The sequence below is a fragment of the Chelonoidis abingdonii genome, chromosome 5 (genome assembly GCF_003597395.2).
Source record: "Chelonoidis abingdonii isolate Lonesome George chromosome 5, CheloAbing_2.0, whole genome shotgun sequence".
Classification (NCBI taxonomy): Eukaryota; Metazoa; Chordata; order Testudines; family Testudinidae; genus Chelonoidis; species Chelonoidis abingdonii.
The window spans coordinates 20,243,245-20,260,611 of record NC_133773.1 but is presented as its reverse complement, the minus strand read 5'-3'; the positions used below and the strand labels follow the sequence as shown (position 1 = coordinate 20,260,611).

Here is a 17,367-nt window from a genome sequence, read left to right as displayed (position 1 = left end):
CATTTCTAGAACGATTGTGGGGGAAAACATTCAGAAAACTTGCTCTAGTGTTAGGCCTCCCATTCTCCACAGCATACTGGCTGCTACCCCAAGTGAATTGAAAATGGGAAGTTATTTCTCTCTTATCCTCCCCATGCAATCCCGATATTTTCTGATAATGTTTTAAAGCTCTTCATATATCTTAACTGATAAATACATTCTTGATATAACGTTCAGTGTCTTATCAAAATCCATAGATACTGCAATGCTGGCAGCTCAGGTGCCAGCTCACACAAAGGTCCCCCTGTCTGAACTGGACACTAGCAGATAGCTAGCCGGAATGTATGTGTCTCACTTGTGGGTTAATATTGATAAAATAGGTATTAGAAATGTTAAGACTCTATTGAATGCTTGTGAGTTACTGCATGCATTAATCTTACTTGTAATATCGGTGTTCCATATTGTAATATAATATTTCAGTGGGTGTATTATGAGCCTCTGTGACTGTATAAATCGCGATACAGGAGAGGGACATTGATTAGTATGAAGAGCTGCTCTTCTACAGAAATTGTTATGCATCTCTCAAAAGAGGAGACACAGCATTACCAGATGGGTTAGGGTTGGATCTTACAACTGGAAACTCCCACATCTGGATTGAGAAACCATCAGTAAAAGAACTAAAGACCCTTATTGTTCTGCTCTGCTCACCCCCCTGTGAAGATGTGTCATGCAAGGGGGCTCTTCCCATCAGCTGAGTTTGCAGCTCAGAGCAGAAGGAGGATAAAGACCCCAAACCAAAGGAACTAAGGATCTCTATGCTGCCTGGACTCTGGGGGAGAGGAACCAAGTTGTTTCTGTGCATAACGAAGAGATCCCCAGTAGTTTAGCCTAGGTTAGCCCTAAAAGACAAATTAGAGCTTGCTGATTATAGAAGCCTATATTACCTTTTGAACTAAGACAGTAACTCATTCATATGTCTATATTTGCTTGCTTTAACCTTGGAAATAACTCTATTTTCCTTTTCCTATTTAATAAATCATCATATAATTAACTATAGGATTGGTTATAAGTACACCTCTACCCAGATAGAACGCTGTCCTCGGGAGCCAAAAAAATCTTACTGCGTTATAGGTGAAACCACGTTATATCGAACTTGCTTTGATCTGCTGGAGTGCGCAGCCCCGCCCCCCCCCGGAGCACTACTTTACCATGTTATATCTGAATTCATGTTATATCGGGTTGTGTTATATCGGGGTAAAGGTGTATAGACTTTGGTGTGAGACCTAAAGCACAACTGACCTGGGGTAAGTGACTGGTCTTTTGGAATTAGGAGTAATCTGAATATTGCTGTGATTCTTGGTGTTATGGACCATCTATCCAAGAGATATGTTCACCTGGGTGGCAAGAGAAACCTGAATACCCAAAAGGACTGTCTGTGACTCCGTGTTAAGGCTGTTGAAGTGCCTGAAGAGTTTGCACTTGGTTGGTGAAATCTAAGTTAGGAATTTACAACCAATTTGGGGTTTGTGCCCTCATGTTTAAGTGTCTGCCTTGAGGTTAGTACTCACAATCTTGCATCACCATTGGGAGCTTCACAGATATTAGCATGCAGCAAACTACATCAAAACATTACCTGTTATAAGGCTGTGTTTTATCTCACGTCCCCATGCACACACACCACCTCTCCCAGAAGCCCTTACGCTTCTGCTGTTTTTAACCCAGGACTCCCATAAGCTGTCTGAATCATCAAGGCCAACAGGAGCTGCTCTCCAGGTAAGTGATCTGCAAATATAATCTTGCTTCTCCTTACAGAAGTAAATAGGTGGTAATAAATATTCCTTTATCCAGCTACATTTCCTTCCCTTTCATGCTGGCTCTGGACTGTTCATTAATCCCACTCACAACTGTACAACTTTAATTAGTAAGTTAGTAATTAGTAATACAATAAACAAACTTGTGATTGCGTTAGGTTAAATGTACCAGTACTCTGACTCTCTTTGTTAAACTTCTCCTGAGATATATTCATCCAGACAGACAGCAATGTCTACTAGGGCACTGAAATAAATATATGTTTGATAATCTTTCAGGAGCACTTACCTACAGATATATTTCAGTAGATTGTAATTGACAAGTGGCAGACTCTTCACTTGTTTCACTAATTCCTTCACCCCCTGGGTAAACAAACAAACAAATCAATAACAACAACACTGTTGAGATTTTGGTATGAAAGAAATAGAAGATACTTATGGAAATGGAGTAAGACAACTATTTTCTTAACAATATCCAGATAAACCATGATCACTAGCCTGTAGTATCCATTTCATTTGGACAAAGCAACATTTTGGCTGTCTCACAAGGTCTGCACTAGCATTAGACAAGCAGAAGATTCTTTCAGTCTGTCCTCTCGTTAGGATTTAGAAGAGCTGAACGACGTGAGCTTGGTTTCTGTGCCCACTGTAAATAGCCTCTGGCTAAGCTCCTGCCACCAGTGCGTTTGGATGCTGTTTTAATTCAGCCTTTGGTGCTTTGCCAGCCACTGTAGGGTGTTTGATTTCAGTGGGTCAGCAAAACAAGTGCAACTCAGGATGGGAAGATCATGATACTGCAAATGTTTGCCGGGCAAATGCTAGAAAAGGAAATAAGACAAACAGCTATCTAGATGAACAGTGACATCATTTGTAACTCATGCTGTAGGAGAGTCCAACACAGAGGACTGAAAAACGAGTCAAACAATCAGATTGCTAAATCAGCATTACAACAGGATTAAAAATGGCTTATTGTTTCTAGCACTCACATTGCTTGCTTTAATCTCACAAATAACTCTGTATTTTCATTTTCCTATTTAATAAATCATCATATAGTTTACTATAGGATTGGTTATAAGTATAGTCTTTGGTGTCAGACCTAAAGCGCAACTGAACTGGGGTAAGTGACTGGTGAGTAACTCCATATAGATATCACATGGCAAGAACTGGGTCTATGTTCACACAGTCACTGAAGTCTTGTTTTCAAATACATTTAATAAAATGTTTCATGTGATGTTCTCAGAGAAACTATACAAACATAGCTATTATAAAATGGACACTATACCAAAATAAACAGCAGTGCTTATGCCAACCTCTAGGAGCCCCTGCCATAAATTACACAAAAACTAACACGGAACAGCCAGCAGAACACACAGCTCCCCCCAAACCCTTCTAGACCTAATACAAAACGCTCCCCTACACATCTAACTCCCAACCCCTCAATTGATCCTTATTAATTTAGTGGATAGGAGATGGAAAGAATCAGTTCTGGCTGGTGACTCAGAACAGGGAGGATGTAAACTACTTTGTAGGAAGGATTAAAAATGTAGTATGGTTTTGGAAAATTAGAGGAATGGGCTGAAATTAATAGAACAAAACTATTAATGATCACTCTGAAGAAAAAGACTAAGAGATAGCAGCATATACTAGCTGCCAACAAGTACATAGAGGGGTGTAAAAAGGAGGTTTCAACAGATCAAGATGTATTGGCCTTGAATTACTGTAGGGAAAACGTAATAGGTCATATCCTTCATTCTGTTACACAAGTTTCACACCAGTAGAACAGAGTTGGAAATCTGTCTCTATATCTTTAAGAAGCATTAGACAACAGGGCATGTTTCCAAGATAAATGCTAGAGTAACTGATGTCAGAGTTAATCAAGACCAACTTGCCAAATATCTCTGAGTGATGCTTTAATGACAATGGGCCCATTGTAAAATTTTCAGAGCCTAAATCCCTTTGACTCTGATTTATGACAATTTTATCCCCAGTTAATTCCTACTTAGGTCAATAGTTTTCTGTTGACTTAAACAAGAATTGGGTAGGACTAATAAGAGCAGTCCTGCTATAATGGAGGATGATAGCCTAGACGACCCAAAAGAAGTCTCTTTCATACAAGATGGAACTCTTCTAACCCAATGCACATCATTTCCAACCGTAATTCAATGGTATGCAGTTTATATAGGTAGAGAAGTGTTTCTGTTATTCTCATATGCCTATTTAGACTGCTATATGAACCAAGTTTTCATTTAAAGAGAACCTACAAAGAAAGCCATTCACAGAGAGTAGTTAACAGTGGTTCATAGTTGAACTGGAAAGGCATATCAAGTGGAGTCCCACAAAGATTGGTCCTGGGTTCGGTTCCGTTCAAGATCATCATCAATGATTTGGATAACAGCATAGAGAGTACACTTATAAAGTTTGCAGAAAGTTTGCACAACCAAGCTGAAATGAGTTGAAAGTGCTTTGAAGGATAGAATTAAAATTCAAAATGATCTGGACAAACTGGAGAAGTGGTGTGAAGTAAACAAGTTGAAAATTCAAGAAGGACAAATGCAAAGAACTCCACTTAGGAAGGAATAATCAACTGCACACATACAAAATGAGAAATTACTGCCCAAGAACGAGTACTGCAAAAAGGGATTTGGGGAGTTATAGTGGATTACAAACTAAATATGAGTCAACAATGCTGATACTGTTGCAAAAAAAAAAAAAAAAAAAAAAAAAGCAAACATCATTCTGGGATGCACTAACAGGAGTGTTGTAAGCAAGACAAGAGAAGTAATTCTTCCACTCTACTGTGTGCTGATTAGGCCTCAACTGGAGAATGTGTCTAGGTCTGGGCACCACATTCCAGGAAAGATGTGGAAAAACTGGAGAAAGTCCAGAGGAGAGCAATAAAAATGATTAGAGGTCTAGAAAACATGACCAATAAGGAAAGATTGAGGGGGGAAAAAAAAGATTTGTTTACTCGGGAGAAGAGAAGATGGGGGAGGGGGGGGGAGAGGAGAGAGTCTTCAAGTACATAAAAAGTTGTTACAAGGAGGATGGTGAAAAACAGTTCTTGTTAACCTCCAGGGATAGGCCAAGAAGCAATGGGCTTAAATTGTAGCTAGGGCGGTTTAGGTTGGACATCAGAAAAAAATACCTAATTGTCAGGATAGTTAAACACTGGAACATATTGCCTAGGGAGGTTGTGGAATCTCTGTCAATGGAGGTTTTTAAGAACAGGTTAGACAAACAACTGTCAGGAATTGTCTAGTTATTATGTAGTCCTTCCTTTAGTGCAGGGGACTAGATGACCTCTCAGGGTCCCTTCCAGTCCTACACCTCTGCATCATTAGACAGACATCCTGATATGGTTCAAAGATGTGCATCTAGCAAAGAGTGAAAGCTGATGCAAAAACTAGAGAACCTGCCCCTGCGCCAAAACCAAAGTAGATTACAAAACACCACTATCTACACAAATCACAATCAAAGCACAACACTCACCGTTTCCTCTTCCTTGCTGAGCAATTTGGCGCAGGAAAGAAAATCCTCATATTTTGCATAGGGGATAACCGGTTCTGGGAGTTCTCTTAGATACAGTTTGAGAAGCGATGCCACTGTGTGCACATCTGTACTGCTGTGGGGACAGAAAGAAAACGATTACTGCTGGGGATTTGGGAAATGCTACACACAGCTGATGGTCTCTAGTCTACTGCTGAACTTTTTCAATACTGAATCATCAGTTTGTTAGCCTTACTTATAGCGCCAGTAGCTGGTTTTAGCTTCTTTGTACTGCAGAGGATTTGTAAAAATACCTGTTAGAAAGTCTCTCATAATTCTGATGATGATTTATTATTATTAAACAATTATTTATCCCACAAAATAAACATTGCAATATTCACAACATGGGTGCTGGCAAGATCATGCCTTTCATGCAGGTTACAAACATCCCACATGAGGAATGCAAAATACCACCTAGCCAACTGACAGATTTAATTTGTACTTGACCATAAATTAGGCAAAATATTTCAATACAAGGGATTATATTCTCATAACAATCAACAATTTGGCTCAGATGCTTAACACCTGCCTCTAAGATGGCTTAGTTCCACAATATCTGGGCCTGCATGGTATCAATTTTATATCAACTTGTTCTGCCAAACCAATTTATTCCACATGTTTAATGAAAGCTCCTTCTTATCTCAATTGTAGTTAAATCCCCAGGTGTGCATCACTTTCCCAGTAGTCCCCCTGAATAATTAGTAGTGTGCATTTTAATAGCACCTTTCAACAGAGGATCTTGACGTGTTTTGCATACACTAATGATTTCAGCCTTCCCCACCCCTGTGAACTGGTATTATGTCCATTTTCTGACAGATAAACTGAGGCAGAGAGCGAAAGTGAATCGAGATCACAGAGTGACTCAGCAGATTGTCAAGAATAGCTTCCCAGGGCTCAATTCAGAAGTGAGTCTAAGAGTTAGTGTAACACACATTCTAAAATCCCTCTTATACAAACTTAGCTTCATTTAGACTTAAAGGCACACTTACTTAGTTACAACCCCCTTATGCATCACCTCAGAAGTTAGCCCACTGTGACTACTGGAGTTTAAGCAGGTCTAAGCTGGTGTACAACACACACCAAGAGACAGAGGAGACATTTCAAAATTAATTTCCATTCAGAATTAGAAACAGAAGTTGAAACACTGAAATTTTTCACAAAATGAAAAATTCCAAAAATGTTTGAACTGGAAATGTCAAAATGAAATGTCAACATCCAAAATGATTTTCTGTTTCATACTGCATTTTGGAGACTAAATCACAACATTGATTCCAAACACGTTTTAATTTCAGTTTACCTGTTTGGAAAATCAGAACTGTCAGAATCAACATTTTCCAAGTGAAAAATGTTGATGTCAACAAAACCACATGTTCCAACAGGAAAAAATTTTGACCAAGTCTACCCAAAATTCTGAATCAGCACTCCTTTGGGTTTCTGATGTAGGGTCAGATTCAAACTCCTGAACTTGTCCCAACTATTGGTTTTAGTTCCTGTTTGGATCCAATGCCAGGAAGATTATTTTCTTTCATTTCTGCATTTGGATGTGTCTGAAACACATGAGAATAGCTTTACACATGAGATTTCGGTCCACGACGGTGAATCTCACAGATATTGACAAGTTTCTGCCATACTGGTCCAAAATATTGTGTTACTTGTCTACTATTGTATGAGTCTATTTTTGATTTGGACTTGTATTCCGGTTCCTAAACCTCTGCCTACGTGCAATGCAGATCAGATATGAACAGCAGCTACTCCTCACATCTCTGCTTACGAACCCAATACACACAGTACAATTCAGGTGCCCCTGCTTCATGCCCTGAAGCTCCAGACTCAGAGCAGTACAGTTTTTCCTCTCTTTTTTAAAATGAATGCATAGTATACTCAAGGAGTTGTCACTGGTTGGCCTCATAATAGAAATAACCCTTAGTGAGGGAATTAAAAAAGTTTTACAAGCTAGCTTGTATGCAAGGTACACAAGAAGCAAATTGGTAGGAGATGATTTCTGTTTGCCTATTGCACCAAGCCAAGGAGGAACAGGGAAAACTAATTAGGCAACAGAGCTCTGCTGACAGCCCTATTATTGGAGCTGTCAGTTGTCTGGGGAAAGGGAGCAGGCACCCTGAACTGATTGCGTAAGTATCCCCTCACTGGACTGAGCCTCAAGACCAAAAGCTGTCATCTTGTCATCTCTCCTAAATACCTTTTATTGAACAAGGACACCTCACAGATGTGGGTCGGGAATTGAAACACAGTCTGAAAGAGCCTATATGGCATCCAAAACTGACAAACCTTCCAAAAATGAAATAAGATCTAAGACAAACAGACAAATTACAAACAAACAACAAAAGAATTAGCAAGAGCTGGCAGTGGGGCGGTCACCAGGTGAGAAGGTTAAACAATGCACTGCACAGCTTTCACCTCCTGACGCTGCCAATACTGTGGAAAAAGCTTGCAGTATTTTCAAAAGATTTGTACAGTTCTTGATATGAAGCAAAGTACTTTTCCTTGATGGCACAGTAGCTGGAAAGACAGACAGGAGGAATAAAGAAAAAAAAATGATACCCGTGCCCAGAGTTGTCCACATGGAGAGGTTTGTAATACACTGATATCAGTGAGCCAATGAATACAATAAAATAAGGCTTGTATTCCAAGGTAAATGACACAAGGCTATTTAAACACATTCGTCTGGTTTTATCTCATTTCATTTTATTAAAACTCCAATATACTTGCTTATTGCTGCTAGATATAGGTCTCTAAGAATGGAACTTTCTGGACTGGGTTTTGAAACCTACATTTGAACCATGTAGTTTATGCCTAATTCTAGACTGAGGTAATGCGTATCTCAATGTGCTTCTAGGAGCATGATATGTGCCAATTCCTGTGGCATTATGAGTGTACCAACACTAGATGGTGCAATTGCTAAGAAAGATTATCCTACATTTTGAAAAAGTACAAATGCAAAGCATTTCAGCTGTGCTGGAACAATGCCTGAATGCTATATTGAAATCCTCAGCGTATCCATGACTATAACACTTCACAAGTTACCATATATAGTTTAATAACTATATATTTATGAGACTGTTTAAAACAAACTCTTTTCTTATATTCAGCAACAACAGTAAACTTTCTACTTTTTTAGGCAAAATACTAATAGATCTGAAAAATATGTAGAAAAATGGGTTTAAAGTGAGAGTATTGTATAATCTGAAAAGTATTTACATCTTGAAATCTAGTACTATTTTTTCTTCCTTTTATTTTAGAAGTAGAGATGAGCCTGGACTGCAAAATTCAGATCCAGATTTTAAACTCTGCATAGTTTGGGGTATTCCAGTCCAAGACTGTGGTTCTGCTGATTTCAGAGTCAGAAGACAACTGTGCAGATGTGGCACAATATTACAAGCAGTCCCACATTTCAGGAATGTTCACCTCTGCTTCTTAGTTTTCTTGCACTGTAGTTTCCACACCATTGAGATCTGCATTCCATTTAGCTAATTATCTTTATATAGCTATATGGTTGCTCATAATGCCCGCATCACCTTATTATCAAAGCACCTAACAATCACCGATAAACTTTATCTTTACAACAGCCCTATGAAATGGGGAAGGGCTATCCCCATTTTTCAGAGAGGCAACTGAGGCACACGATTAAGTGACTTGCCTAAGATCACACAGGAAGTCTGTAGCTGAGCTGGGAACAGAACTCTTGCTAAAAAAATCTTCTAATTCACTCACAAGTTATTGTTCCTCACACAAGCGTTGTGGGGTAAAACGTGGTGGCCTGTTATGCAGGAAGTCAAACCAGGTTATCATAATGTTCCCTTCTGGCATTAAAAATCTATGAATGCATGAACCTAGGTGAGTGCCCTAACCATCAGGCTATAGAGTATTCTGGGATAGGTGGGCGTGTCTCAGTGTCTCCTCTTGAAGTTGTTCCACTTTGTATAAATAATTAAATATTTATTGAAGCAAGGACTGGAACCCTGGTGTCCGTCCTGCTCCCAAGTGGGTGTCCTAAGTACCAAATTATAGAGTAATTCTCTCTATCTCTCTGGATCAGTGACTATTCAAGTCTTATATATGAAGTAGGACAGCTTTGACAGGAAAGACTGGAAGCTGATCACCTGAGCCGGTGGCTCACATAAGCCACTGACACCTGCACACCCGGGGGAGAAGTGCATTATCACAGTCAATATAAATCCCCTATAGCCCCAGTATATTGAGAGCTAGCTGGTTGGGCTGACTAGCACACAATTCAATTTTACAGGACAAGTTCTGTGGAATTTCTAATTTCTTTGCCTCTCAGAATAATCACTGTTTCCCCAAAACACGTACTTGTATGCCCATTAGTGGACACACAAGTGCACACACGTGCATACACATATGTTAATTCTGATTATTTTACTGTTAACATGTATATTCATTGCCAAAAGTTTGCTTCCATCCATCTCAATATAAAGGCATTATTTGTGCGAACACACCAGATCCCTTTCTTGCAATTAGACCGTATAGATTTAATGTTCTTTTTATCCGAAGTCTGTGTCATTAGCATCCCTGATGGTGATGCTGTTTTGACAGCATTTTTCTTTGTGTTATCACAGACATTATGGAAGTGGTTGTCAGACCTCTCCTCCATAAACAATAATTTATTGAAGCACCGCAAGTCACCCGAAACACATGCATAACCCTCACACTCGCAGACAAACACACAGTGCCTTTATGGAGCTTGAGTCAGCACTTCAGAAAGCAAAGTCAACAAGCTGCTAACAAACTTCCAGTGGGAAAAATAACAGAGCAAGGTCACATCAGAGAAAAATTAGTATTATGTCCAGGCACTCTATGGACAAGGATAACAGTGTGCAAAAGTACAAATAGTAAGGAGCTGTGAAATATATGGGAGGAGGTAAAAACACAATGTAAAGAAGGAGAGTAAAAGAGAGATGAGCCTTCAGAGATATGAAGAGGTAAGAAAGATTGTTGTGTGTGTGGCGCGTGCATACAGGCAGATTCTCATAAATAGCAAAGTAAAATAACTTCATCAGACTATTGGAGTTTGAATTAGACTGATCGGTTTTTATAGGAATTTTGCAGGGCTCGTAAAAATATATAAAATCCAAGCAAGTAAAATAATCATTATTATTTGTTAGACTGGAAGGTCACAAATTTTACAAACCCTGAGCAGTGACGTCTTTAAAATGAATTTTTCTCAAAGCTTTGATGTGATAACAGAAGTCATCCTTTTTTTGTAAAACTGCATTCATGGACATCTGAGAAGTCATTTATCATCTAAATGTGAATTACACAATTCCCACATTCTTAAAAGATCATAGTTTCACAGTAACAAGTATCAAATCCCCATTTGTAAAAGTTAAGGAGCAATTATGTTTCATAATCCACTTGATTCAGGAACTCAACTGAAGAGACTTTAAACATTCTTTTGTTGTCCAACAATTAAAACGTACACTCCTCCAGCTAGACACCAATTAGCCTGATTACTGATCTGAGCATTTGAGTTAGAAACTGGTCTCCTAATGAGTAGTTAATTGCCAAATCATGTCTATATGCCAAGCTCTATTTAGATGCTATTCCCACTAGCCAGTTACAAAGGGCTGGTTTTAGAGGGGACAGGGAAGTGACAGGAACTAGATAATCCACCACTGGAGTTTCATTTGTAAAGATTAGCGAATAAAGTTTGGAACCTTGCTCACTGGAAGTTCTATGATTTTTCAGAAATCTAAGGCCTTCCGTGTTTTGCAGAAACCAGCTGCTTAGCATCTGCTGAGCAAAATCTTAAAGTACCACAACTCAGGCAAAAGAAGCTCTGCTAAGGGACACTGGCACTTTAAACAAACCAAACAAAAAACACAACTTAGTCAACAGCAAGCAGAACAAAGCTGAAAAGAGTTTTTAAGAAGACGGAACTGTAGGCGGAAGGTGATTTCCACTGCAAATTTATTTTAGGTACCTGGAATCTAACATCACCCACCCTAACACAAATATACTACCTCCACCCTCTATTTTATTTGTACTTTCATTATGGGGGAAAAAAAGCCTTGAATCAATGGACAAAGTCGTAGACTTTTCTCCTGTTTTATTAAAGTTGCAGCTAACTGCAGGAGTCTCCAAAGTTCTATGCAAAGTCATTAGAAAGATGAAGAAGCACATTTCCTGGAAAATCCTGCTATTTTTAGACAAAGAAAATCTCTTACAAGTGGTTACATTTGAAGTTGGGGGGGAGAGGGGAGAGAAGGTGAGAAAATCAAACAAAACCAAAAAATCCTCTTCCTCAATTAGTTCCAAATCAACACTAGGCTGGGATTATGGTGCAAACAGCAGTTGGGGGGCGGGGTAGTGGTGTCACTTCAGACTTCTGGCTTTCATCGACAGCACCACAGCCTCCTCCCCTTGTCACCCTCGAAGACCTTCAGTCATGGTGGTTTTTGCACCAACAAGGCAGGGCTGAAGCTGGCTCCCTCTGACCCTTAAAATATCATGTTGAGAGTCAATCAGAAACAGTTACTCCTAACTGCTCAAAACCGCTGTCTTCTCTAGAGGCCACTCCCTGAGCTTAGTAGTTCTGGTCTGCAAGGGTTAATGGGAAGGCATTTTAGTTCCGTTCACGTAGATTCATGTCCCATCAGGTATAACTGTGAGTTTCTGGATTTTGAATAAAACTCAAAATTCTCAACTCAAAGCATTAAGTTTCTGGTGTTCTACACACAGGACCGGCGCTAGGGGCTTTAGCGCCCTAGGCGCATGGCAATTTCGCCACCCCGCGCCCTGGTCCCGCGGCTCCGGTGGAGCTGCCGCAGTGGTGCCTGCGGAGGGTCCGCTGGTCCGCAGCTCCGGTGGAGCTGCCGCAGTGGTGCCTGCGGGAGGTCCACCGGAGCCGCAGGAGCAGCCGACCGTCCGCAGGCACCACTGCGGCAGCTCCACCAGAGTCACCTCCTCCGGCAAAATGCTACTCACCAATAATCCTGGTGCCCTAGGCAATTGCCTAGGCCGCCTAAATGGAAGTGCCGGCCCTGTCTCCACACAACACCTAACAAAATTCCACAAATCTGGTTCCTAATGAAACAGTTTTCACCAAATGGGGGCATCAAAGCCCAGTGGAGGACTGGGTGTTAAGAAACTTGGGTTCTGCTCTTGGCTTTGCCATGGACCTTGAACAAGTCACTTCACCTCTCTATGCTTCAAGTTTCCCCATTGTATAATTTTGTTAGCGATACTCTTTCTTGAGAGTCACATAGGTCTGCTGAACACTTTGCAAATCTACATGATAGCCTTCAGTTATTTGGAGCAAAGTTCTATGGCCTAATTAAAACACAAAAACAAACAAACAAACATACGTACAATCAAATTTACTGGGGTGAGTCCTTCCCAGAGAAATTCCTCTTCACCTCTTGCTGTTTATTTTTCTTCAGTCCACTTCACTGATGATCATGTTGGCAACACGTGTTTTGCACAAGGGTTTTGCACAAAGGCAGGAGGGCAAAGAGAAGTAGTGCAGAGGTTGCCAAGCTGGGGTACAAGATATCCACTTAGTCCAGGGAGAAAGGAGTATAATGCTAGATCTACTGTGACCCTACTGCAAATATGCTCTTGCAGCTACAGGTAAAGCAACATCTGGTTTTCTGAGAGCCATTCCCTTCCATCTCTTGTATTGGCCTCAAATACAAGAACAGCTTGCTTGGATGTGGCTGAAAGCTCAGGCATGGTAGCTCAAGTTTCTCTTCTCTGCTCCTGTAGCATCCAGCTCACCCTTTGAGCCACTAATAGATGGCCCTGACACCAAACAGGGCACAGAGGGAGGGCGGATGGAGTGTGCAAGTCTTCAGGGGATGGGGAGCAAAACACAAATAGGCATGATGGAGGGAGGGTCTGAGCCACAGGAAGAAAACAGGAGAGATGTCAGCAACTGGCTGGAGAATGGCAAATGGGCCATTGTGGTGGGAGGGCAACTAGCTGTCAGTGAATCTCCAGGTGGGCTCCAAGACGAAACGACTGGGAAACATCATTTTGAGAGAGTTAGTCCCCTCAATGCTGAATGATAATTTCACTTTGTGAGAAGAGATCACTATTCAATAAGTCATCAATAATGTATCAGGGATAGATCCAGAGCTTTTGATGATCACATTACTATTCACGGCTCATGTTAAGCCTCAAAGAGTTTGGTGTTCTCAGATCCATCATTTCCAGTTAGCCTTCATAGCAAAAAGGATGGAGGAAACTGTTAACTAGAAGATCTATCAGACCCAGGTAGGTCTCTGCCTTGTACCAGAGTTTAAGAGACGAGAGCATCTGTTGAGGCCAATAATTGAAAAGTGGAACACTGATAATGGCACTAATCTGGCTGGTATGCAGAGGAAAGGGGAGAAGGAAACTCCTTCTGGCAGCTACTACAACCACATTATTTTAAATATGAGAGGAGATTTGTCCATGCAGCTAATAAATGAAGCCAATATTTCAAGAGTACCTATTATATAAAATGGCTAATGGTGTATGCAGGGGGATATGTTGATATTGTATCCCACAGCCCCACCCCTTGGATCTCCAAAGTTTTGGGCTTACAGTTCACATCACAGTGAATGCAAGTGCCCCTCATTGTTTATGTTAGGTACATTGCCTGACTTGCTACCTCATTAAGCAACACCCTGTTGCTGCACCCTATAATAGAAAAATCTGCAGAGCATGCATTGCAGCGTCTTTCCCTGGGAGTTATATCCGACAATGAACAATGGGACAAAGTGATGTTTGGACTGCTGGGGTGCAAGAGCTTGCTTAAGTGATCATACAAACTCATCTGTTTCTTTATGGAATTTATCTGGGGACGACACGGGCAGAAGTCCCCACTCATATGAGACTCTGGGTTCAAGAAAAGATGACTGTTCACACTGAGAGGTTAATAGTCCTTTCTTAGGTGCTAATGTAAGAAGCATGGACTTGGGCTAAAATCATCTGCCCAGGACCCAGTCTTGTCTAGACTCTAGACAGGTAAGGGTAGTATGTGAGAAAGAACACTCCACTCCAAACCATGGAGCAGCTGGCTGGGCTCAGTGAAGTAGGCCTACAGCTGCTGTGCAGCCTGGAGTAACGTATGTAAATGGCTGCAACGGGCTCCAATGCCCTCTAAGAAAGAGAACAGGAGAATTCACTCATGGCGGATCCCCCATAGCCCCACTCATCTACCGCTCTTGGCCTCTAAAGAACTGAGTTCGGTACCATATGAGTTTGCTCATCCAGCCCTCTCTCTCACTTGTGTATCAAAACCACACCGGCTCCACTGCTTGGCAACTTCTACGCCAACTGGGAGATATGGGCTGGACTGAGGCCTTAAATAATGAATTCTGGAGTTGAGATTAAGGATATTTGTAATATTGTACTCCATGACCTTGCTCTATTGTGTTTGCTGCATTTTCTTCTCTTTGCATCACGTCCTCCCATACACCACAATAAAAGGGACAGAAAGATATTAGAAAGCTTCAGTAACATGCTCATAAATCCCTCTCTCTCTCTCTCTCACACACACACACCTCCCAGAAAGCGGTTTACAATAAAGGACTTCCCAGCACCAAAGCTAGTGCCTCAAGATGAAAGAGGATTTGATTTTTTTTTAAATGCACCACTAATTTCAATCTACACAAGCTTTTGTCTTGATTAGGATTTCTAGCATTTGATTTTTGTATCTAGATTCAGAAAAGAAAACTCACATAAAGCACATGATCATTAGTCAAGCAACAACTGGTTCATTTCTTTATAGTTTCAGTCAGTTTTAAACTCTCCATGGTTTGTCTTGTCTCCTTAGGAATGTGAAAATAAAATTACCTCTCCTTATCAAGTTTGCCCTCTTTCTGTTTGGCAAACATTGTTATTCCCCACCTCATGCCCAGTGTGCCAAGTGGGGCTTGAAATTAGCATTGGCTTCATTTATGTGCCAGCGTTATCAGCCAGGTCATCATAGTTCCAGAAAGGTGGAATATTTTCCTGCAGAGCCAGCAGAGAGAGCATAAGACCTCAGTAAGTTATGGGCTTGACCATGCCTAGCTCTACACAGGTGGGGCAGAGGGCACAAGCAGTCTGGTTTCTTTCATGTTAGCCAAGGGCCCAAAATAATTTCCATCTTGCTCCAGCACTGACAACATTGTTACGAACCTCACATGGGTTTCCCCTGCTGCACCCTCAGATGAGCTGGGAAGATGCAGGGAGACGTATTCAGCATACTGTAAAGCGATGTTGCAGATGCCATCCCAGAATGTGCTGCTACATTGCTTTTGGAAGTGTCATGCCTAACTCTCTGCTCCTGGTGCACAGCCCATATCTCCCCACTTCCATCACCCTGGGTGGGCAGTGACTTAAAGCCCCATTCTAGCTCTAGCACAATAACAATCTAGGTGCCTAGAAGTTTGTTTTTTATTTCGTGTAAATGAAGGGGTGATTTCTCTCTCTTTTGTTTAAAGACAGACACATAGCCTGAATTCTGTTCCCAGATATACAAACACACACACACACTAGCCTTTAGAATCCAGAGAACTTCCCTTACTTAGGTCAAATTTTGAGTGAGAAGTAATTTATGGTGCCCTTGTAACATGCTCATGCTAAAAAAGCGAGGCTACAGTAACCACAGACAGGCAGTCCAGTTCTCAATACATTAAGAATTCAACATAATATGCTTATGACCTTGATATATTTATTTATATGTTTTTTGTCCAAGTGGCTCCCAAAGTGCTTTTGCTTTGACAGTTCCAGTGATTAAATGCACATAAACATTTCTCATATCCAATTCCACATTTTGGATGATTTGAATAACACAATTCATCCTTCAGCAACTGCTAGCTATCACATACAGCCACTCAGCTGTTAGCAACGCTGAAGAGAACAGCAGGAAATATTTTAATTCTTAATATATTGTGTTCTTCTCTAGAAGAAGCCACATCTATAAAAGAAACCTATTAGGATTTTTCTTTTTTGGAGACATTTGTTGAACAGTAATATATGCTGCTGCCTCAGCACGTGTCCATATGTGTACACACTCTCTCTCTCTCTCTCCCCCTCACACACACACAAATTTTAAACTCCTCTGAAGATCTTGTACATCGATGGAAATAGCTATGAAAATCTTTCTGCATTAATATTTATGTCTGTTTCAGTAACATTTCAAATATTTTCCCTTCCTGTGAGATGTTGACTTTCATATCATCACCTAATAATTGTGATGAACAGAAGATGGAAAGAAACAATATAAAAAGAGAAATCCAATTTTACTTCCTTCCAGAAAAAAGTTATGAACTGAAGAAAATCTCACATTATTTTCTTTAATCGGTGGAGCAGTCTCCAGGCCAATTTTTACAAAATAAATAGCTGATCTTGATAGATATTGTGCATATAATTATAAATATATTTATACAAGCATCAAGGTATACTGGTTTAAATCAAAGCAATTTAAATCACCAATTTAATAATGATTTAAATCAGCAAGCAGGAAACCTTGATTTTAATCATGTTTTGCATTTATACTTTTTATTTTCCTAAAGAAGGGTTGAGTCTCACTAGTTGGTAATCATTAAAACATGTGGAGTTGCAACTAAATATAGCCTTTGCACTAAATTTGGTGGAGTTTGTTTGGTTTTTTTTGCTAAACAGGACAATACACTATACCTATATACATATATTTAAACAATTATATAGCTTAACTTGCATTTATTTGGATTCTTACTTTTTAATTTCTTTTTTATGTTAGAAAATGGTGAATGAAGCATTTCTTATTTATTAGATTATTTTATTACCTGTGATTTGTGTCATGCTCTATTTGGACAGAAATTCAAATTAAATTAAAAAAGTATAAAACCAGCATTTTTTAAATTAAATTAAATATGGCTACTTTAAATGTGCTGGATATATAAGAAAAAAGTTTATCAAATCATGTTTTGCATTTAAAAGTAATTGATTTATTAAACAAAGGAAGTATGATTTATAGTTAGCTAGCTGAACTGATTGTTTTTGGTCACCATGCCTTTCAAGATTTTAAAACTAGTAAATT

The 17,367-nt window shown here is 40.0% G+C and overlaps 1 protein-coding gene across 5 annotated transcripts in view; it reads right to left on the bottom strand.

The window, feature by feature from the left end:
• The window catches only part of ARHGAP24 (Rho GTPase activating protein 24), a 367,683-nt gene that overhangs the window by 12,126 nt on the left and 338,190 nt on the right, over positions 1 to 17,367 (bottom strand). For all 5 annotated transcript variants that reach the window (XM_075066121.1, XM_075066122.1, XM_075066123.1 and 2 more), the window contains 2 exons: positions 5,277 to 5,409; positions 2,077 to 2,150 (listed from right to left, as the gene is read on the bottom strand). In XM_075066121.1, coding sequence (XP_074922222.1) covers positions 2,077 to 2,150; positions 5,277 to 5,409 — 207 coding nt within the window. The remainder of the gene's footprint in view (positions 1 to 2,076; positions 2,151 to 5,276; positions 5,410 to 17,367) is intronic.